The sequence below is a fragment of the Pristiophorus japonicus genome, chromosome 16 (assembly GCF_044704955.1).
Source record: "Pristiophorus japonicus isolate sPriJap1 chromosome 16, sPriJap1.hap1, whole genome shotgun sequence".
Taxonomy (NCBI): Eukaryota; Metazoa; Chordata; class Chondrichthyes; family Pristiophoridae; genus Pristiophorus; species Pristiophorus japonicus.
In genome coordinates, this window is record NC_091992.1 from 41,848,450 (window position 1) to 41,870,829 (window position 22,380).

General features: G+C 43.0%; 1 protein-coding gene across 4 annotated transcripts in view; it reads left to right on the forward strand.

The window, feature by feature from the left end:
- mtmr4 (myotubularin related protein 4) overlaps positions 1-22,380 on the forward strand; it is a 198,502-nt gene that overhangs the window by 37,104 nt on the left and 139,018 nt on the right. For 2 of the 4 annotated variants that reach the window (XM_070857244.1, XM_070857250.1), the window contains exon 2: positions 18,409-18,484. In XM_070857244.1, the coding sequence (XP_070713345.1) occupies positions 18,470-18,484 (15 nt within the window). In that variant the 5' untranslated portion in view covers positions 18,409-18,469. Of the gene's footprint in view, positions 1-7,394; positions 7,733-14,128; positions 14,214-18,408; positions 18,485-22,380 lie in introns of those variants that run through there. The other 2 variants (XM_070857245.1, XM_070857246.1) reach the window with 2 other exon arrangements.

Here is a 22,380-nt window from a genome sequence, read left to right on the forward strand (position 1 = left end):
ATGGGTTAAGAACATAAGAATTGGGAACAGGAGTAGGCCATTGGGCCTCTTGAGCCTGCTTCGCCATTCAATGAGATCAGGCTGATCTTCTACCTCAACTCCACTTTCCTGCACTGTCCCCATAATCCCTAGATACCCTCAATATTCAAAAATCTATCATTCTCTGTCTTGAATGTACTCAACGATTGACCAACCACAGCCCTCCGGGGTAGAGAATTCCAAAGATACCCCACCCTTTGAGTGAAGAAATTTCTCCTCATCTCAGTCCTAAATGGCTGACCTCTTATTCTGAGACTGTGACCCTGGTTCTAGACTCCCCGCCCAGAGGAAACATCCTCTCTGCATCTCCCCTGTCAAGCCTTGTAAGAATTTTGAATGTTTCAATGAGATCGCCTCTCATTCATTTAAACTCTAGAGAATATAGGCCTAGTCTACTCAATCTCTCCTCAGAGGACAAACCCCCCCCCCCCCCCCAATATCCTAGGGGTTCAACCCTGGCAATTATGCTTTGTAGACTGGGTGCTGCATTATGGTGATTGAACTGAGTATAATCAGAAGTGTTTCTAATGCTTAACTCAAACCTCTCTTTTTATACCAAGAGCATAAACATATGCCAAAGTATATATGTTGGAAGGCAGTCATGATATCAGTTGGATTATTCCAGTGAGAAACTCAGCAGACGTGAGGAGCTGCCTCACAAAAATGCAGAGCATAAGATACGTAGGCTCCTTGAACCTACCTACAGAACAGGAGAGGGACAGCTAATCCAGACAGCTTCTGGGGATTTTCCTACAGAAAGGGAGGAGGAGAGAATCAACTTTGGTATCTCACCGAAAGGAAGGTGAATACAGGTGCAGCGTCCAAGTTCCAGACCGATTGGTGGTAGGGTTGTCTGGAATCCGGACCTGCCAACCTCTCAGTCTTGCCACTGCCTGACCTCGCCTCACTGCCCCTCACCTCACTGCCCTTACCTCGCTGCCACTGCCCTTACCTCGGGGCCTCCTTGGCAGGGCCCGACCAGCTCCAGGGCGAGCCCCACTCCACCACCTTTCTGACGTTCCGAAATCCGTAAATATCCAAACCTGGGTTCGGGTGGTTCTGGATTCGTGACGTCAAAGACATTCCAAAGTCCGGAAAAACACGGAATCCGGAATGGCCTCGGTCCCGAGGATTCTGGACACTGCACCTGTATATACATATCTGGTGATTAAAACTATAAATATAAAAAAGTAATTTCAGGACACAAACTCCCCAGTCTTCTCTCTTGTGGTTTATGATCAATTGTTTCATTTTTCAAGATTTTTAACCATTTTTCCGAATAAAGAATTTGGAAAAGATTTATATTTGAATGGACTTTTAAAGCAAATGGCTCAATTTTAACTGTTAATGCCTCAATTTTTAAATTCTCAGGCTTACCCCCCCCCCCCCCATTAATCTTGGTAATGTCCTCCAGCCCGACAATCCTCTGCGTTCCTTGCAATCCTCCAATTCTGACTTTTTGAGCATCCCCGATTTTCATCCCTCCACCATTGGTGGCTGTGCCGTCAGCTATCTGGGCCCTAAGCTCTGGGATTCCTTCCCTAAACCCCGCCACATTGCTGCTCTTTAAGAAACTCCTTAAAGCTTATTTCTTTGACCAAGCTTTCGGTCATTTGTCCTAATATCTCCTTATATGACTCAGTGTCGAGATTTGTTCAATAATGCGCAGTGGGACATTTTACTATGTTAAAGGCATTATATAAAGGCAAGTTGTTCTTCCCCTGGTCGCAACAGTTATAATCCTCCCCAAAATGTATTTGCACAAGCTTAGGGGAAAAATGTGTACAAAAACAAGTGGTTGTACAAATCAAACTTAGTGAATCTAATCATAATTTTTGCTCTTTATGTTCACTTGCTGTTAAATAAAACAGGTTAGTGATTTGTATCCAGTCTTGTCACCAAGGCTTTGCTCATTCTATTGTACAAGTAGATATAGGGCAGTGTAAACCAACTCCCATAAAAAGTACATTGCTCCAACCGCTTACAGAGCAAATTGATACCACTGAACTTAAAGGTATGTATAACCGACCCAGATTTATAACCGTATCTAGAAATAGAAAAGACGTTTGACATTTCAGGTGTATTCCCTTAACCAGAGCTGGAAACTGAAAGAGAAGCTGTTTAATGGAACTGAACAAAGTGGAGAGCATAAACAAAGAAAGACTAACTGGTAAAATGTCCAAACAGATTCACTAGAGAGCTGGTCAAAACTAGTTGATTATGTATGAAGATCATTTCAGTGAGATAACTCGTACCTTTTCCCAGCTTTCTAATAAACCACTTTCAGCATTGCTTTGTTCAGTTCCATTAAGAGCTTGTTTGCCTTTCTGTTAACCTGTCTTTTCTTTCTACAGGGCCTGGAAGACCTGCTGTTTGTTTCTAGCATTTCTCCGTTTTATTTTATTATCCTTGTATATTCAGCTTGATGTATTTGGGTTGAGGAAGTTTGAACTTTCTTTAGTGCTGCTTTCCACAGGTGATCTATTGTATTTTAATGATTTGGACTTGGGTGTACAGGGAACAATTTTAAAATTTGCAGATGACACAAAACTTGGAAGTACAGCAAACAGTGAGGAGGATAGTGATAGACTTCAAGAAGACATAGACAGGCTGGTGAAATGGGCGAACACGTGGCAGATGAAATTTAACACACACAGGTGCGAAGTGATATATTTTGTTAGGGAAAAGTGAGGAGAGACAATATAAATTAAAGGGGGTGCATGAACAGAGCGACCTGGGGGTATATGTGCACAAATCATTGAAGGTGGCAGGGAAGGTTGAGAAAGTGGTTAAGAAAGCATACGGGATCCTGGGCTTCATAAATAGAGGTATAGAGTACAAAAGCAAGGAAGTTACGATGAACCTGTATAAAACACTGGTTCGGCCTCAACTGGAGTAGTGTGTCCAATTCTGGGCACCGCACTTTAGGAAGGATGTGAAGGCCTTGGAGAGGGTGCAGAAAAGAATTACAAAAATAGTTCCAGGGATGAGGGACTTCAGTTACGTGGATAGACTGGAGAAGCTGGAGTTGTTCTTAGAACAGAACAGGTTGAGGGAAGATTCAATAGAGGTGCTCAAAATCATGAGGGATCTAGACAGAGTAGATGGAGAGACACTGTTCCCATTGGTAGAAGGGTCGAGAACCAGAGGACAAAGATTTAAGGTGATTGGCAAAAAAAACAAAGACGACATGAGGAAATACTTTTTTTAGGCAGCGAGTGGTTAGGATCTGCAATGTACTGCCTGAAAGGGTGGTGGAGGCAGACTCTATCATGGCTTTCAAAAGGGAATTGGATAAATACCTGAGAAAAAAATCTGAAGGACTATGGGGATAGTGTGGAGGAGTGGGACTAGCTGAAGAGCTGGCACGGGCTCGACAGGCCAAATGGCCGCCTCCTGTGCTGTAACTATTCTACGATTCTAGGTGGGTTGATGGAAGTGCATAAATATTAATTACGTCTTCATCTGGTTTTCTATTGAACGTGTCCAACTTGGGAAAGTTGGTACAGTTGGATGGCTTCTGATCTGCGTTGCTCTTTCACTTCTGTTTTTGTGTATATTTGCAGTATCTGTACATGTGGGATACGTTAAGAATATGACATCAGAATTAGAAGCAGGAGCCTGCTCCGCCATTCAATAAGATCATGGCTGATCTTCGACCTCGTATCCCTTGATTCCCCTAGAGTCCAAAAATCTATATCTCAGCTTTGAATATGCTCAATGACTAGGCATCCACAGCCCTTTAGGATAGAGAATGCCAAAGATTCACATCCCTGTTTGTTGATTATGATTTCATAAAACCCTGTTGACTCTGCCTAAACATGATTTTCTAGATGCCCCGTTACCACTTCCTTAATAATGGATTCCAGCATTTTCCTGACTGTTGATGTCAGGCTTACTGGCTTATAGTTCCCTGTTTTCTCTTCTCCCCCCCCCCCCCCCCCCCGCCCCTCCTTTTTTGAATAGCAGGGTTACATTTGCTACCTTCCAATCCGCTGGGACCATTCTAGAATCTAGGGAATTTTGGAAGATCAAAACCAAGGTCTCCACTATCTCTGCAGCCACCTCTTTTCGAACCCTTGGATGTAGGCCATCAGGTCCAGGGGATTTGTCGACTTTTGGTTCCATTAGTTTCTCAAGTACTTTTTCTCTACTGACATTAATTAGTTTAAGTTCCTCACTCTTATTCCTCACCCTTGGTTCCCCACTATTTTTGGTACACTTTTTATCTTCTGTGCAGACAGATACAAAATATTTGTTTGATGTCTCTGCCGTTGTACTGGAAGCTTCCATGTCCCGAGATTCTAAGCTGTGTCTGCCCCTGCCTGTGGGTGGGGCATTACATAAACATATAATGAAAACTGGCCCAATTTTTCAAGCCATTTTATCATATCAGCCAGGATCCAAATGAATCAGTGCTGTAACCTCTCTTAACTTAACATCCTTCCTCGACTGTGGAGCCCACAACTGCACACTGTACTCTTAAGTGAGGTCTTAATATAGATTCAAAAGTATATCTTGACTTGTATTCTATACCTCTTGTCATAAAACCCAGTATTCCATTAACTTATTTTTAATGGTCTTGTTCATTTGAGGTGCTGCTTTTAATGTATTGTAAACACAAACCCCAAATTCCTCTGTACTTTCACATCACCCAGTTTTCATGCATTCAAAGTATAAGTTTTTATAACCAAAATGTACCACCTCCTATTTACTGCCATTGAATTCCATCTGCCACGTTTTTGTCTATTCCACCAACTTCTTATCTGTTGCAGCTTCCTTATGCCCCTGATCTGTCATCTGTAAAGGTGGGCATCACTGCCACTAATCCTACATCCAAAACCTTGATGTACACATTGAATGGAAGTGGTCTCAGAACAGAACCCTGTGTGGCACTCCTACTTACTTCAACCACTCTCCGAATCCGCCCTTAATTTCTACTGTTTAACCCTTTCTAACCAGTTTTTACACCAAATTGTGAACCTTCCTCTAATTCCATCCAACTTCATCTTCTCCAATGGTACCTTGTTAAAGGTTTTCTGAAAATCCCATGTGCAACACCTTGTGTGTCACTTCAAGGAACTCTTGTCAGCTTCATCGAGCACCGTTGTCCTTTCTGAAATCAGTGCTGACTGCTTCTAATTATTTTCTCAATCTAGATATTTAGGAAATTCATCTATGAAGATTACACCATTTTCTCCACCACAGATGTTAAACTAACTGGCCTATAATTAGCCAATTATAATATATTGTATTATATAATTACCCAGATTAGGTCCGTTTCCCTTTGTCAAAATGGGTATTGCATTGATGCCCCAGTCCTCCGGTACACATACCCTCTCAATAGCATCCTGAAATATAATTTCTACTACTCTTTCCCCGTTCCCGTCCCCAACGATCCTTGAATATCACTTATCTTCTCTAATCTTTATATTTATTATAATTTATCTCATTTTGCTTTTTACCAGTTCAGGATCATCCTCCTCCAATATTCTCTCGCTATCCTCTTCTCTCGGGGGCGTCACATTTGACATTTAACAATTCCCTTTTTACCGAGTCATCAAGATTCATGGCAAGGCCTCGACAGCATGGACCACCTCCCATACCTCGGGAGCCTCTTGTCAACAAAGGCAGACATTGATGCGGAGATTCAACACAGCCTCCATTGCGCCAGTGCAGCCTTCGGCCGCCTGAGGAAAACTGTTCGAAGACCAGGCCCTCAAACCTACCACCAAGCTCGTGGTCTACAGGGCTGTAGTAATACCCGCCCTCCTGTATGGATCAGAGGCATGGATGATGCACAGAAGATACCAAGTCGCTGGAGATATATCACCGACGATGTCTCTGCAAGATCCTGCAAATCCCCTGGGAGGACAGACGCACCAACATCAGTGTCCTCGCCCAGGCTAACAACCCCAGCATTGAAGCACTAACCACACTTGATCAGCTTCGCTGGGCAGGCCACTTAGTTCGCATGTCAGACACAAGACTTCCTAAGCAATTGCTCTGCGCGGAGCTCCTTCATGGCAAACGAGCCAAAGGTGGGCAGCGGAAACGTTACAAAGACACCCTCAAAGCCTCACTGGTGAAGTGCAACATCACTTGGGAGACCCTGGTCGAAGACCGCCCGAGGTGGAGAAAGTGCATAGAAACATGGAAAATAGGGTGCAGGAGTAGGCCATTCGGCCCTTCGAGCCTGCACCACCATTCAATAAGATCATGGCTGATCATTCCCTCAATACCCCTTTCCTGCTTTCTCTCCAGGAGGGCGTTGAGCTCTTTGAGGAGGTCACGCGCAGGCAGCAGAAGGAGAGTGTGTAAATCAGTGCCACCCTTCCTCCGACGAATATCTGTCTCACGTGTGACTGGGTCTGTGGCTCTCGTCTGACTGTTCAGCCACCAAAGAACTCACTTTAGGAGTGGAAGCAAGTCTTCCTCGATTCCGAGGGACTGCCTATGATGATTTTACGAATATATTTATAGCATACTTAACTTTTCTTATTTTTGAGATTCATTCCTGGTACTCCTTCCTCTCTTTCCTTCGGCACACTTGTTTTTTGTACTATTTCGACATTAAACCTTAATAATGAACATAATCCCGACGTCCTCAACCACATTTAACTCATCTACTTGATCTATTTTGTTGCTCATAAGTAGATGCAGCAATGTCTCTCCCTTTCATCTGTGAGATTACAAAAGGATACATCGGAAATATTTGAATTGCACGATAGAATAGAATGAAAGGGATGGATAGGTTTTTTGTTGTGCGAGCTTGGAAATGCTCTACCACAAGCGGCTATTGATTGAGGCACTTTCATATTGAATAGATATCTGCAAAAGGGTAGATTAAATGGCTGCAGTTGCAGAGTTGCCACAGGCCTGTAATGTCGATGATTGTGATGGAAGTGGGCAGCCCCCAATTAACCGAACACTTGACTTTCGCATTATCGCTGTCTCGGCGATTTTCATAGAAGGGGTTGCAGATGGGAAGGAGACGGTCGGGTTTGTGGCACTCGGTGTGAGCAGTGAGGCAGTTTGCTGTTCAATGTACAAAGGCCTCCCGATGGGGATGAGATTGGATTGACGGATGTCCTTTGCCTCTTGGACCCCAGACTACGTGCGGCTCGGTTCCTCGAGCATGGAATGTGAGTGGGTGTGACCCCCTCCTTATCCAGCCAATGGAACTGCGCTCGGAAGGAAGATTGATGCTTTCCTGACCAATCAGAAGCCGCATCTTCGTGTTTGAGCCTATCAGCAGTAGGGAGGGGCGGCGGCGCCTGAAAGTTGCGGAGTGTGAAGTTTGAGAAGTTTACAGGGTTCCGAGAACAAACCCAATTATCCACTAACATGTGGTGACACCCTGAAACTTCAAGTGCCCCTTCCACCGGGTACTGGCCCCGAAGAGGGGACTGCCTCCGCGATGAGGGGGTAGATCTGTTAGTGTAGCACGGCAGTGCTAGGCTGCACCGTGTTCCAATTATTCAGCACATTCCCGGTGAGTTGTTGAGGTTGCGAGCTGGCCACGTCTCTTACGTTCTGTCTGCACATATGGGACACGTACTGAAATCTGGGAGTTGACACGTCCTGCAATTCCAAGCTACGCCTGCCCGCGTTTGTGGGTTGGGCATGTGGGTTGAGAGTAGCACTGTGAGCGGGTTAAACTTCAACAATTTCACTGAAACCGATTTGTTTGGTGAGTAAAAAAAAAACTGATCAGAGCTGCATTTACTTTGTACAATGTGTAAATGTAAAGTACATATCAACATTTTGTAGTTGGTGCATGATCTCAGTCCACGAGTGCCTTGCAGTTGCTGCAGTTAGTGGCCGTGCACAGCAGTCGGGGAAATGAAAGCAAAGCCAGCATTTCTGATTGCTCGATATTTCAGATTGTACGGGACATACGCATCCTGTAGTGCGCACGCGGAGATTTATAATCCATATAAATACGCGGCAGAATAGATTCACTTCTGCCGGCAAGTTGCGAACAGTTGTGAAACTTTGTAGCATGTGTCTTTCATGTGTTGGGTATATAGGAGAGGACACATCTATTAAATCCGTGGAGTATTACTGACTTAAATATTAAAAAGTTATCAGTACTTACAGGAGGTCCTCCTGGTGGCCATCAGTGCTTCAATTTCATTTTGAAAGCCTGACAAGGTCAACATATTTAAATTATTATTTTTTTTTTACACACGTTCTAGCGAAGTGATCATTTTCCAGCAGTCAGCAAACTGGTGAAAGTCAACATGGATTGGAAATGTTTAGTACAAATGATAAGAGAATGTAAAAATTGCTCAACTTTTCCAAACACAGATTTTGGTTTCAACTGGCACTGGATTGGGGTCGATACAGGTAGAGTGTGAGCAAGTTCTGAACCAGAAGAGTAGCACAGCTGTACATGCGCTGTTCCAAACTACTGTAGTGTGCAAACCCCTGTTGATGTGACCCCCCAACTTGCATATAAAGGGTGTTCCCCACTGTCCTGGTCTGACCATAATTTTGAGGTGCAAAGTAAACATCCTCTTGTGTTGGTGTTAGCACAAAAATATACATCGGTTTTTGAACTACTTTATACATGCAAATATATAAAACATTTATATATATATTCTGTGTGATGCTAGCAATTTGCCTCTGACTTTAGAGATTCACAAACGGCAACAGTTAATTTCCTGCGCATATTTAGACCACTTCCCCATAAGGACGACTAAATTGGGCACCTGAAAGGTACAAGGCAAGTTAGCAGTTAACGTAACCAAGCTCCAGACTACCTGAACAATGACATGGGAGGTCCACTGCTACAGAAAAATGTAAAATACTGAATTCACAGGATGCTGCTGTAGTTTGCTATGCCTGGTATGCAGACAGAGTTCTGATGACCTTGTGGACTCTAGATCTGGGAACCATAGATTGAAAATCTATAAAGTGGATTTGATAATTAGTGAACACTCCCTGTATTTTTAGTCTGGGTTGTGTGGTCTTTATTCATCTTTTCATGTATTCAAGTAGTTGACCTTTGGCAAGATACTTAATTTTTAAAACATTTCTTTAGAGTGGTGAGTAACAAAGCTGACCGTACAAAATGATCTGGAGCACCTTGGCAAGCTTGTAGTGAAAAGGAATCATATAGCTGTTATGTTTCCATGGTCCATGCACTGCTGGTACAGTTTATTCAGCTAATCATTAGTCATGGGGCACTCGGGTGGCAAAACATTTGACAAGGGCACGGTCTGTGGCATGAAGTAACTTGACATTGTGGGCAGGATTAGTTCAAATGAAATCTCTGAACTTTTGCTTCCCACCATCTAGGTCTTCACTGTAGGATCTAGTTGAGCTAGGTGTACTCGGACTGTGCTGCTGATCATCTTTTGCATCAACCACAGAGTGTGTGCATCGGTCAGTGACAAGATTGTTCTGAATCATGTTTAACCACTTAATGATGAGCCCAGGTGCACCACTAGAATCCTGTCACCTTGACCTTGCAGTATGCGGGGCTGCAGCCCCAATTGTTGCTGATTTTGATTGTGACCACTCTTGGGGATGCTCAGTCAGAAGTTTTAGGTAGTGTGTCCCAAAAACTTTGTTCCTGTTTAACAGACACACATTGCAAAGGGTTAGGTTTTGTGCCATGGGGTGTCTCAAGTCACTCTACAATGGGCCTCTTGATGCAGAATGCTATGTGATGCTCTGGGATTATATTCTGTTATTATGCTGTTCCATAGGAAGTGTACATTTTCATTCACTGACGCGAAGCACTCTATCGCTGGTGTTCCATTGTCCTGACTATTAAATATGTCAAATGGAATAATTCAAGACTGGGATCTGAATTTCTGATTATCTGATTTATCGATGTAAAAAAGAAATTCAAGTTGTCAAAGTTCATGGATAAAAGCACCACTCCAGCATACACAGAAACGCAAGAAATAATCTTCAGCCAGAAAAGTCCAATTATGCCATTGAATCTAATCGCTCAGTACTCCAGTTCACCCAGCACAGCATCCAGTTGCATTTGAATGCTCCGAATGGATTATTCCAACCATTTATCAGTGAGCTAAGCAGCTGCACACTAATATACTTCATAAAGTTGATTTTTACTCATTTTAAAATTCTGCATCCTCTGTCCTGACTTAACTTGAAGTAACATTTTGGGTGATAGAGTATTCAAACAGGCTCATTTAGACAGACTGAAAATTCACAGACCCCCAAGTCTCAAGGCTGCTACGTGCTGCTCAGCATGTTGCATTAACTCATCAATCACCATTTTCGGACCTTGGGTAGCGAGCCAATTAAAACTTTAAAAGAATATTGATTGAGCCAATAAGGTCAAAGAAGGCGAGTTCTTTTCTGTAAATTGATCCAAGTATAAAATACAGCCATTTTGACCATGTCTCAGTAAGAACAAAGACCTGGCTTGAAGCCAAGCAGTTTGTTGCTCTCTGCCAAGATTAAAAAGTTAAAACTACCATCGGAGTTCGTATTTCATTGGAAATTAAGAGATCTAACATTGGGTTTGCCTTATCGGTCCCGTTGTGCATTTTAAATATTTTTTAAGGTCCTCATTAATCTTTTTAAAGTGTAGTGATTAAGCTTCTCTAATCTTTCCTTATTGCTCCTCTTTTACACTGAGAATCTTTCTTGTTCTCTGCATAATCTATGTCCATTTTGAAGTATGGTCATCAAAGTTTTAGGGTGCAGTTATAGTGTCACCATCATTGAAGAGGACAACACTAACAGGTGCCAATTTGACTGAAGCACTGTGGTATGTGGCCAATCAGGGAGGTTGCCTCATACCACTTGGACTTGACACTGCGTGGCTTATAATCTTGTGTTGTGTTAAAACCATGTCTGTTGGCGCTTCTGGCATGTTATAAACATAAGCAGAGTGTTTTATTTTTGAGAAGGTGAGCGCACCTGTCTAAATAGATGCAGCTTAGAAAGCTCATTAGCCTCTGTTAGGATCTTGGCCTATGGTTCACCATGACACAATTGTACTGTTGCTTAAATAATTCCAGATTTTTGCTTTGACTACCCAGAAAATCATTCCATGTGTTGATCACTCTTCATGTGAAGAACTTCCTGATCTCAGTCCTGAATTCATATTTTACAAATGGTTTGAACCGGTGTCCCCTTGTCCTACAGTACAGATTAGTTAGAGGTAGCATTCCGGATTTACCTTTTTATACCATTTGTTGTCTTGTCGCTCTTTCAGTGACTTCCTTTAATGGGTGAAAAGTCTTGAGTTTATCCAGTCCTTCCTCATAATTCAGTTCTCTAATGCTGGGATCAGTCTCTTAGCTTGTGCCTGATACACTGGCAGGAATTGAATATGTATCTATGACCTGAGCTAGACGCAGTACTCAAGGTGTAGTCTGACCAGAGCACTTGAGGTTTGAACATGACTTTTTGGGCTCAGTAGTTCAGATTTGCTTTATGATTGCTCTTGTGCAGTGTTGGGGCATGTTAAGCATTGGGTCTACCTCAATGCACTGGTTTGCTTTCAATTTTTTCCTTCATTATTTTGACATTACTCGTGAAGTACTATGTTTCCTATCTTAATGTTCTGTACTTTGCATTGCAAAATCTATCATTGTAAATGCAAATGTACAAAGCTCTCATGGCAGGGGTTACATTTACAGCCAGAGGCAGTTTGTAGTGTAACTGGAGACTTGCTGACTATGAGCTGCTCCCTAAAGCTAGAGGTCTCAAACTGATCACTACATTAGAAGTAAAGCCCATGTGCTGTGTAACCAGTATAATTTTAAGCTTCACTAACCTCCGTCGATTTGCATTGGTCTGACCATGCGTATTAACTTGCTGCTCCACACTGTTTGAATGTTGACACTAAGGAATCTACTGTTAAAGAAGGGCTTGCATTTATTTGGTTCCATTTACATCCTCAGGACATCCTGAATTGCTAACAAATTATTTTTAAAAGTGTAGTTGGTTGGCAAATGTGACAGCCAATTTATACGCAGCAAGGTTCCACAAGTAGCAGTGAGATGAATGAAGAGTTTGATGTTTGTTGTGGGGTGAATTGTATAACTGGAACAACTCTTTATTCATCATAAAAGTTAAAAGGGATTTTATGCTTCAGCCCAAGGCTAGGAAAGCTGGGGCTCACACTTCTGATCATTATCTAGGGAAGTGTGGATTTTGGGTGAGGACAGGCTCTGAGATAGCTATGATGGATGAATAGCCATATAGCTCAGACGCTGAGCTCACAAAAAATGAATACTTGTGCCAGGCACTGGAGGATTGCTGGCTTCTCGGGAATCGTATGCAAACAGGGCAGGATGACTGTAGGAGAAATGAGAAAAAGACAGAAGATTAGAGGAAAAACCCAATGAAGATTGAGGACTAACTGTTACCTCGGAGATAGAAACAGAAAGAAAACTGCTGTTTTCATTCTTACCAGTGCATTTTGAAAAGGTATACTCTATAATGACACCACTGGTCAGTTAGAAATCTGTACAGGACTGGAGGAGTCACAACACATCCCTGCCATGCAGAGGCAATGATTTTGTAATTTGCATGTTATAACCAGCAATCAGATGAAAATAAAATCTTAATCATTATGAAATATGACATGATAAAGTGAACATTTTTATAAAAAGGAAAAGAAAGACTTGGATTTATATAGCGCCTTTCATGACCACTGGATGTCTCAAAGCGCTTTACAGCCAGTTAAGTACTTTTGGAGTGTAGTCACTGTTTTAATGCAGTCAATTTGCACACAACAAACTCTCTCAAACAGCAATGTAATAATGACCAGATAATCTTTTTTTTAACGTTGATTGAGGGATAAATATTGGCCAGGACTCTGGGGATAACTCTCCTGCTCTTCTTAGAAATAGTGCCAAGGGATCTTTTGCATCCACTTGAGAGAGCAAATGGGACCTCGGTTTAATATTTCATCCGAAAGATGGTACCTCTGATAGTGCAGCACTCCCTCAACACTGCACTGGAATGTCATTCTAGATTTGTGCTCAAGTTCCTGGAGTGGGACTTGAACCCACAACCTTCTGACTCATCAGCAAGTGTGCTACCCAATGAGCCGTAGGTGACGCAATAGACCAATGACAAAAAAAAATTACTCTCCTTGTATCCTGAAATCTGTGACTGATCTGACAAACTGCTAATTTGGTGCATACTTGTGCAGTATGGAGTAATGCAGCTCTTTCAATTTTCCCCCAGTTGTCTTGGTCCATATCGCATTCACAACATGGTGGGCAGGAAACCTGCTCCCAGGCATCAGTTAGTATTGCTGTAGCAAATAGCTAAGATAGTGTTGAATCAGCTCACAAAACCCACTGTCTGCTCGATTTCTCCCTCTCTCTTCCCCCCTCCACTGGGATGCAAACCCCACGTCTCACTATATAATCAAAGCACTCAGTGCTCTGTTAATGCTGCTCCTGAGAAATACAGCCTTAACTTCATTGGATGAATAACCATGATGATTAGCAAAGTCTTTCCTCTCTGGTTCCTCCTAAGCTGTAAATGCATTGTCCAATACACACTTCTCCCTGTATATTTACTGTATTCAAGTCTCCTCAGTCTTCCAATTATCTAATTTCTCAGGATCTCTGAAGTCTGAACTGGGGAACTTTGTAACACTCTTCTTTGTTCCTTCTGCAATGTTCACGTTTTTAAAAAAAAAAAATCCAAGTTTGCTGTCATTTAATCATGACTTCACAATTTACAACATCTTTTCTTCAACTCATTTCTAACTTAATGTTCTGCCTGATAGACTTGGCCCGTCCCTTCGAGTGCTCAATTGACAAAAAGGTGAAATGGGTTCATCAACCCTGTCATGAAATCAGATAGACAGCTCGGAATTATGTTTCAATGACAGAGAAATCTTTGACTTGAATTGTACAAGAATCTGAATCTTGACAGTTGAGTTAGAAAATAAGGTGAACACTAAATCTCCTGTTGGAGTTCAGATGACAGTAGAAAGTGGGTGATTCTATGAGCAGATAACCCCTCCTGATGTAGAGATGATGAGGGCATGAGTGAATAGGAGAGTTTGTTTGTAGTTGTTTAGAATCGTTAATGTAATGGTGAAGCTGGTATGTTGTCTGTTGTGTTGCAGGTCTCCGCACCATGGCGCTCTACTCTAACCTCGACATTGGATCCAGGCATTGCTGGCACTTAAGGAATCAAATTGAATCCCAAAAGTTTGTGTTTTATAAAACCATTGCTTGCTCAAAGATTCTGCATCCAAACCTAGAAAGAAATCAGGACAGTCACATTGTCACTAAGATTTTAATAAAGGATAGCAATTGGTTAGTGAAATGTTTGGGTTATATTGTCTTGAGCTGTAAGAGACCTAGCATTGGTAGTGGTGGGAGCAATTTGAGGAGATAAATGAAGGGAAAATGCATATTGGCTTAAGTGCCGTTTCTCCTTGTGCTTTGGTAAGAATAGGCTGGTTTAAGGCTAATGACTTCATTTTCAGCCCTTATTAATGGGAATCGTTATATCGGAGACGGCAGTGGGTTAAAGTGACATGAATACCAATAAAGAATCCGTTACATAAACTGGCCTGTACAGCATGGATAGTAAGAAATATAAAAGGGAAAATAAGCTGCAAAACCTTTATTTTGTCAGTTATAGTCTAGAGCTGTTAATTTCAATATAGCTCTGCACTCCTCAGGATTATTGATCTAAAATTTGCAGATGCTGTTAAATTTATCAGATGTGCATTAAGTAATAAGAATTCAAGCTTGTAGTAGTACTGATATGAAGCATTATTAATGGCAGCATGTTTCAACTAAGTGTTTAGTGTGTGTATTTACTAATTCCACACAGGAATTGGCCAGACTCTACAGGGTGTCCTTTCTTTAAATGAGTAGTGATCTCATTAAACAATGGTTGTACTTGTGTGTACACGTGCACTGCCACGTGGTAATGCCAGCTTATTGCTGCTGATGTCACCTTGGATTGGCTGCATGCAGACGACGGTACAAGGATTTTTTTGGGGGGAGGGTTTTGGGAGCATGGGTTGTGGTACTCTCTATACACCAGTGTACATGCCTGCAGTGTTCCCACAAAGGAGACCTTTTGGGTGCTTATAACTAAGTAGAATGATTGATTCAAATTTATAGTTGACTGGGATTGAACTTTAAACAGCACAGGGTGTGCTCATAGAGCTAAGCAGTACTATGCAGGAGCCTGTGGCCTGAGTTTGTTTTAAAGAGAGGTTTCAATTGAGCAGGTTATTTGCAACAAAAGATAATTATTTGGAAAGTTGGGTTCTGGACGAGTTACAAAGGTTCTTATTGTGGAAATTAATTGTAGCATTGCAACTGTGATGCATGGTTGGAAAATAATGAGGGTCTGTAATGTTTAAGTATAGACCCGATGGCGCTATACTGCTTCTAGCTTGGCAACTGTTGAATATGTTTCAAACTTATTGCTGTGCCACTGGACTGCATATGCACCTCAGTCATACAAGATATGCTGACAACTCAGCTTGAACCATTTCTGGACAAGGGGCACCCTATCCAATTAGTTATCCTTCATGCACAATTCAGAGTCCCAGAGACATTTTAATGTCTCTTTCTCTTCCCCTCCCCCCCACCCGAATCCCTCAATCTGTTTATCCATATTTTTGATTAGGAGAATGCAAAGAAATCTCCATAGCTGTGATAAAATAATCTCTTTCTTGGATCAAATTCACCGTGGGGCATCAGTCTTCCTGTTACCACCGACTCCCAGGAATAACTAAATGCCGTTATTTGCGGCTGAGATTTTAGCTTGTGATTTATAATTAAGTTGAGTGTAGTGTTCTAGGATGAAGGAAAACAGCTTGCTCTATTGATGCCAGAGAATTTGATTTGCAGTGTACAAGCTTGTTTGAGTTACTGTGAAGGGTCTGGCCTTTTGATGCAGTGCCGCACAACCTCATATACCTAATGGCCACTTGGTTGAGGTACGAAGAACACTGTCGACACCCTTAGAGCTGTCATTATCATAGGCGTTCCCTCGTATCAAGGATGACTTGCTTCCACACCAAAAAGGGATGAGTTCACAGGTGTTTCAAAAAAGGACCTAATATTCCAGGTCCCGAGCTACCACATGGATGGAAGATACCTGTGCGTGGATTTTTTTTAATGTGTGGTGGCCGTTGTACACCAGCCACCACACGGACTTGACAGAGCTAGGTCTTGGTCCAGTGGCAAGGATTAACCAAGACGACTGGAGACCAGCTCTGCTGCACGGATCTAGTGCGCACACATAGCAGTGTGGGCTGGCCCGTGCTGCCCCTGGGCCCTCGCCTCTTTTGCCCCCCCGGAACTACAGCAAGCATTAACACCTTTAAGCGACCAAGGAAGGAAAAATAATATGCCAAAGCCAACAGCAACTTGCATTTATACACATCCTTAATGTAGCGAAACTTCTCACGGCACTTCACCGAACTGAGCCGGAGTAAGAGTGCAGATCTGGGAGGAGGCTGAAGGCGCAGTGAAAGAGGTAGATTTTAGTAAGGCTTTTGATAGTGGAGAGAGATGTGATGAGGGAGCAGTTTAGGAAAAGTTCTGGACTGTGGGCATGATGTTTAAAGGCTCTGGCAAAGGTGGTAGATTTGGGGAGTGAATGCGCAGCATGCTAAAGGTGGAAGAACAGAGGGTGCAGACAAAATTTGAAGGCTGGAAGGTGTTGCAGAGGGAGGGAAGAGAGGGGTTCGGGTGGGGTTTTTAATGACGATTTTGAAGTTGATACACTGAGTGACAGGAAGCTACTGGAGAACTACAAGACCAGGGATACTAAATGAGCAGGACTTTGCCAGATATGGGGCTGAAGTTTCCCCAGGAGTTGCTCTTTCTGGCCATTTAATTTGCGACAGTGAGTGAGTTAGGTTTTTTTAAAGTTTTTTTTTCAAAAGGGGGCGTTCCCAGCCACTTACCCCTGTTTTAGGCGTTTGGCCAGCAAATAGTTGACTCCAAACTAACTTAGGCCAGTGTATGTTGCCACTTTTGTCCGCACAGAAAAACCTTAGCTAGAGTTAAGGAATTGGCGCAAGTAACTACATTTCAAGCACCACCAAGCAAAGCACAAAAAGTAATAAGCAATTCATTAACAAATAAAAAAAATAGAAGGAACCCTGCACCTCAAGCACCAAGACCAAAGTAATAAGCAATCAATTAATAACACATAAAAAAAAATAGAAGTCCTACCAAAACATGGCCCGGGAAGGCAGTGGGCCGCCGGTGAGGGAGACCATTCGGCCAGGGCTGTTGGGGGTGGGGGGGGGGGAAAGAGGAGGTGGAAGTACCCTCTTGATCAAATGTACAAATCCTCTGGGAGGTCTGGAGCCAGCCCCTTGGACTTCAGTATCCTGAGGATCTTGTTCGCCTGAGATATGGTGGACGTTCCTTCCGCTCAGGCACATCGGTTCCTGCTGTCTGGGCCGCTTACTGGGCTGCCTGCGTAACGCAGTTACTTCCGTCCTTGCTCAGGGCCTGGCTTCGCGTTTGGGGCACTGATCTTGAAGGACTTTGGTGATGACCACTTGCTGATATAAATGGTCCACAAACCCCTTCAGAGTCCTGTAAGAGTTTGGCACGTCTAGACTGATGTCCGGCATGGCATCAAACACCCGCATGAATTCCCGGTTCATCTGGTCGAGAGTTACAAATCCAGACCCCCAGAAACTCTTCAGAGTTTTACAATCAGGTCAGAGTTGACACAGCCTGCAGAGCACACTCCAGCCGCCAATGAGGGAGCCCATTCGGCCAGGGCTAGGGGCGGCGTGCTTCGGGCCCCTCCCACACAGCCTGCAGCGCGCGTTTGCAGAAATAGCCTGCCAGGAGCTACTGCACATGCGCGCAGACTCCAGTATGCATGTGCAGAGGTCCCGGCACTGTTTTCAGCAACCGGGACCTGGCTCTTCCCATTGCGCGTTCCGATGCGCTACGCCACGGGAGAATATGGAGGCAAGAAATTGGCACCGTTTCTGTTCTACAAAGTCGGCGCACCTGTACTAGCAGAGGGGACAAACTTGGGCCCATGATGTGGGCAGTCGATGAGTTGAGTTTATGCAGGCTGGAGCTCGGGGGGCTGTTGAGGAAGCTACTGGTAAATTGCAGCCAACAGTTTTACGTTTTTTGAACAGTGTTGGCTTGCAGCTCTGACTAAATTGCATTGTTGCAAACTTCTTTGTTCAGAGTGATGTGATCAAACAGATGTTCTGTGGTTCAATACATGCATTTAATTCTAATTTTATATCGATTCGTATTTTAAAATAGATAACCTACAGATCTGGTACAAGAGGAAAGGTTTAGATCTGTTGAGTGGCTGTATTTAGACCCGTCCTGGTTGTAGGGCTGAGGAAAAAATGCTAACATGACTTTGTTTTCATTCACATAGGTGCCATTAGGAGTGAACAAGCAACCACAGCTTTCCTGACTAGAGGTGACTGATAAAGATCATGGGAACAGAGACAGTAAGTTATAGATGTTGTATTTTTGGTTTCTTCAGTTTCGGTCCTTGTATTAAGGCTAGAAACCTATGGATTCACATCTCAAACAAGTGTCAGAACGACATCATTCTGACAAGCAGAGTGACTAACCTAAGTAAATGTTGACCCAGAAATTTCTCTCGGTCTTCCCGCGGGCAAAGCACTAAAGAATGGACACAGTGTGCACTTACCTGAAGCTGCTAGGCCCGCTCGAGATCCCGGTCCGGAGGCCTCTCATGACTGTGCGTCGCAACGCGTTCACGTTGGGACATCCACAGGAGTCACAGGTAAATATTTTCTCATTCATAGTAACAGGAGATTCGTAAGTCTGAATCTTCTATTACTATGAATGCGAAACACCCCAAAACACACATACAACAGAACACATTTTTTAAAAATCCTCAAATACACTAATAGAAATTAAAGTTGTTGTAGATGTTTTTAAAGAAAACACATTTGCCAATTTTTAAAGTTTTAATTCTGGTTAAAAATAAATGTAATGTATTGGACAGGGTTTTTAAAAATAATGTTTTTTAATTTTATTTTTTGTGTTTTGTGTGTTTTAAAACTCTTACGCCTGTAAAAGTAGGCTATGTGCCTGCTTTTATCAGGCGCAAGAGTTTTGAGGACATTTGCTGGGCAAGATATGGGTGAATCCTGCAATCTTACCAGTGTCCTCGCTCCCGATCTGTCTAGGATCTGTCAAGCTTGCTTGACAGATCGGAAAAGCCGGTTTTCAGTGCATGCGCATTGCATGCTGAAAACGGGCTTTTCCGATGCCTTCCCGGGTCCGTAAAAACTTCAGACGGGCCCGGGACGTCGGAATTTCTGGGCCCTTATGAGGTTGAGGGCGAGTGCAGATGGAGCAAGGCATCCTCATATTGGGGAGAAGGGTTAGTAGGTGCTTTAGGCCATGGGTCCGTGCCCCCTAGAGGTTTGCGAGTGTGTTTCAGGAGGTCCGCCATAAATAACCTCCGGAATTAAAAAAAAGAAAAATACACTTGTGTAAAGGTGGGATTGAGCCGAGCAAACTGGTGGTTCCGACCCCGACACGGACCTCTGTTTTTCCCAACCCCCTCCCAAACGTCTGTGAGGAGGGCGGCAGCTGGCGCTGAGAATGGAAAGACACGGAGGTTGCTGAGCACAGACTCCCCGGCTCCAGCTCTCTTCTCGCCAGGTCCCGCTGTATATACAGGAAGACTGACCTGCTGGCCAAAAAGTTGTAATACAGCCGGCAGAGCACCTCTGGAACGACATATGTGTCCAACCGATTCAACATCTCGACTCATGACCAAACGTGTCCAAATGCACCCGTACCACCACCTGTGTAAAAACGGAAACTCCCGGTTAGCTGACGGATTTTTAACCAGTGTTGACTCACTGTAGTATAGTTACAAGAGCGCTGGCTGCCCTTTGATGCCTAACCTCATTCATCCTTCACCTGCGAGCCTTTACCTTGAGTGTTAACAGTCTTGCTCCACCAACGAGGGCACCACAGGCAGACCTGATCATACCCCAATGTTGACCTCCAGCTAGGATTTCAACCATCCAGGATTGTCCTGGAGTCGGCAGGATTAAAACATTAATCTGGACACTGGCGCGAGCAATCTGGAAAAAAAATCATAAGGGCAGTAAAAATTACATTTTTCAATTTCATTGTACCTTTTTGTTTATTAGTTATGAAAATATTGGAGTGGAGTGGGGAGGCTGACTGACAATCAAGCAGAAAACAGTGACTGGCTGATATTCCAGGAACAGTCGGTGAGGGAGTTGGGGTTTGCGGGGAAAGGGGGAGACTGGGGGTCAGTTGATTGGAGATCATGTGAAGGGAAAGAGGGAATGGGATGGGCGTGGGCACCAGTATTTTCTATCGTGCCAGAATAGCAGCAGCAGTAACAAGGTAAGTGGGAGCGGCACTGAGGATTTTTAAACAGAAAACATACAGAATTTTTATAACAAGTGATTGGTGGGGGGGTGGGGGAGGAGGGGAAAGAGAGACTACGAAGCAAAAAAAGTTGAAAACCCCTGTTTTAGGCCACAAAAGCTCAGACATAATCTAAAGCAGGTTTGGTAATCTGATACACAAAACTGTGAAAGTCTTGTTTTACTGTTAATTTGATATAAAAGCTAGAGCAAAACTGATGCAAAAAGTCTTCACACCTGGTGGAGGAGTCTGACCTGGAGCAGAGCGAGCTTAAAAAAAAAATAATTCTTAAATGGAGCAGGACTGAAGCCAAGGGAAGAGATTATATACAGTCAGCATCAAAGTAGAACAGCAGCAGAGCATGAGAGAGAACAATGTTATTGGACTATTTAGAACACAAGAAGACGGGGAAAAGGCCATTCAACCAGTGGTGTATGTAGCACACAAATCACTGACTCCACACGGTCTGGTGTAAGTCTAACTGCTGTGACCTTCGTCCTTTATTGTTCAGCTCCAGAGTGCCTCCCAGGTGTGGTGGTCAGCCTTATATAGTCCTTGTTACAGGTACTACCAGGGTTTCCCACTGCAGCGCCCTCTGTGGTGTGGCATAGTACTTGCATTACATTTAAGGTACTGGGACGATACACACATCATTACATAACACAACCCTTCATCCCTCTAGTGCCCTAACTCAGTCATCAGAGCATCCAGTTTTATCTTCAACAGTTCTAATGTTTTTTCACCTGCTACCTGTCTGGCATTTACTGTCCAAGCCTTTAATCATCCTTTGAATAAAGACATTTCCCATAATATCGGTTTTAAATTTACGGTCACAAATTTCGAGTTGGTCCTACTTTCCTGGCTTACTTTGAAATGATGATTTGTCTTTAGTTTACCTATCATTTAATATTTTGTTAATATATGGGGTTTGTTTTACCATATTCTTTCTAGACTATAGAGCCTAAACTTCTCTAATCTTGCTCAGTGCTGATTCCCTTTATACTGGGACCAGCCATATTGTTCCCTTGTATACTCTCCAGTGTATAAGATCTGTGATATGATGACAAACTGATCACAATGCCGTCTGACCAGTACATCTGTACAACTTCCATAGACTTGTAATCTGGTGTTCTGACTCTATATATTCTAACATTTTAATTGCTTCACCACATTATCTGGACATTGACATGTTATTGTTCCTTTGTTAATTTAATTCCTTCATTATATATTTCTGATCCATGCTTTTTTGGAGCAATAAATACTTCTCCATTTATCAATGGAGAGATGTACGAATCTCTGACTCTACAAAATTACAATCCAAACTGATCATCAAACATTCCCAGCTTGGCATGGGAATTCAATTTGAGGCACTTACGGGACTTACAAATCGTGTTCAATTGAGAGAATGGCTACACAATGATTTATTAACGTTTGAGAAATGAAGCGCTTGGAGATGCAGTTGTAATCGATGAGAGGAATGGATGTCGGAAGATCTGTGACATATTGTAGAAATGTAAATACTCAAAAATTGGAAAGCAGTAGAGCACCTGAAATCTGAGAACAATTTCATATCTTAAAATTGAGCCAAGGGCAGAAATGTAAAACAGCATACAAAGATGAGAGCCAGTGTCACAATAAAAAGGCAGAAGCAGCAGGAAATTGCTGCATCTGGAAGTGAACAAAGTACTTTATGCAAAATTAACTCGTTTTGTGCTTTCATGTGGAGATACATAGGCTGGTTAGAAACAAAGAAAAATAGGTGCAGGAGTAGGCCATTCGGCCCTTCGAGCCTGCACCGCCATTTAATAAGATCATGGCTGATCATTCCTTCAGTACCCCTTTCTGCTTTCTCTCCATACCCCTTGATCCCCTTCACCTAACTCCCTCTTGAATATATCCAGTGAACTGGCAACAACTCTCTGCGGCAGGGAATGCCACAGGTTAACAACTCTGAGTG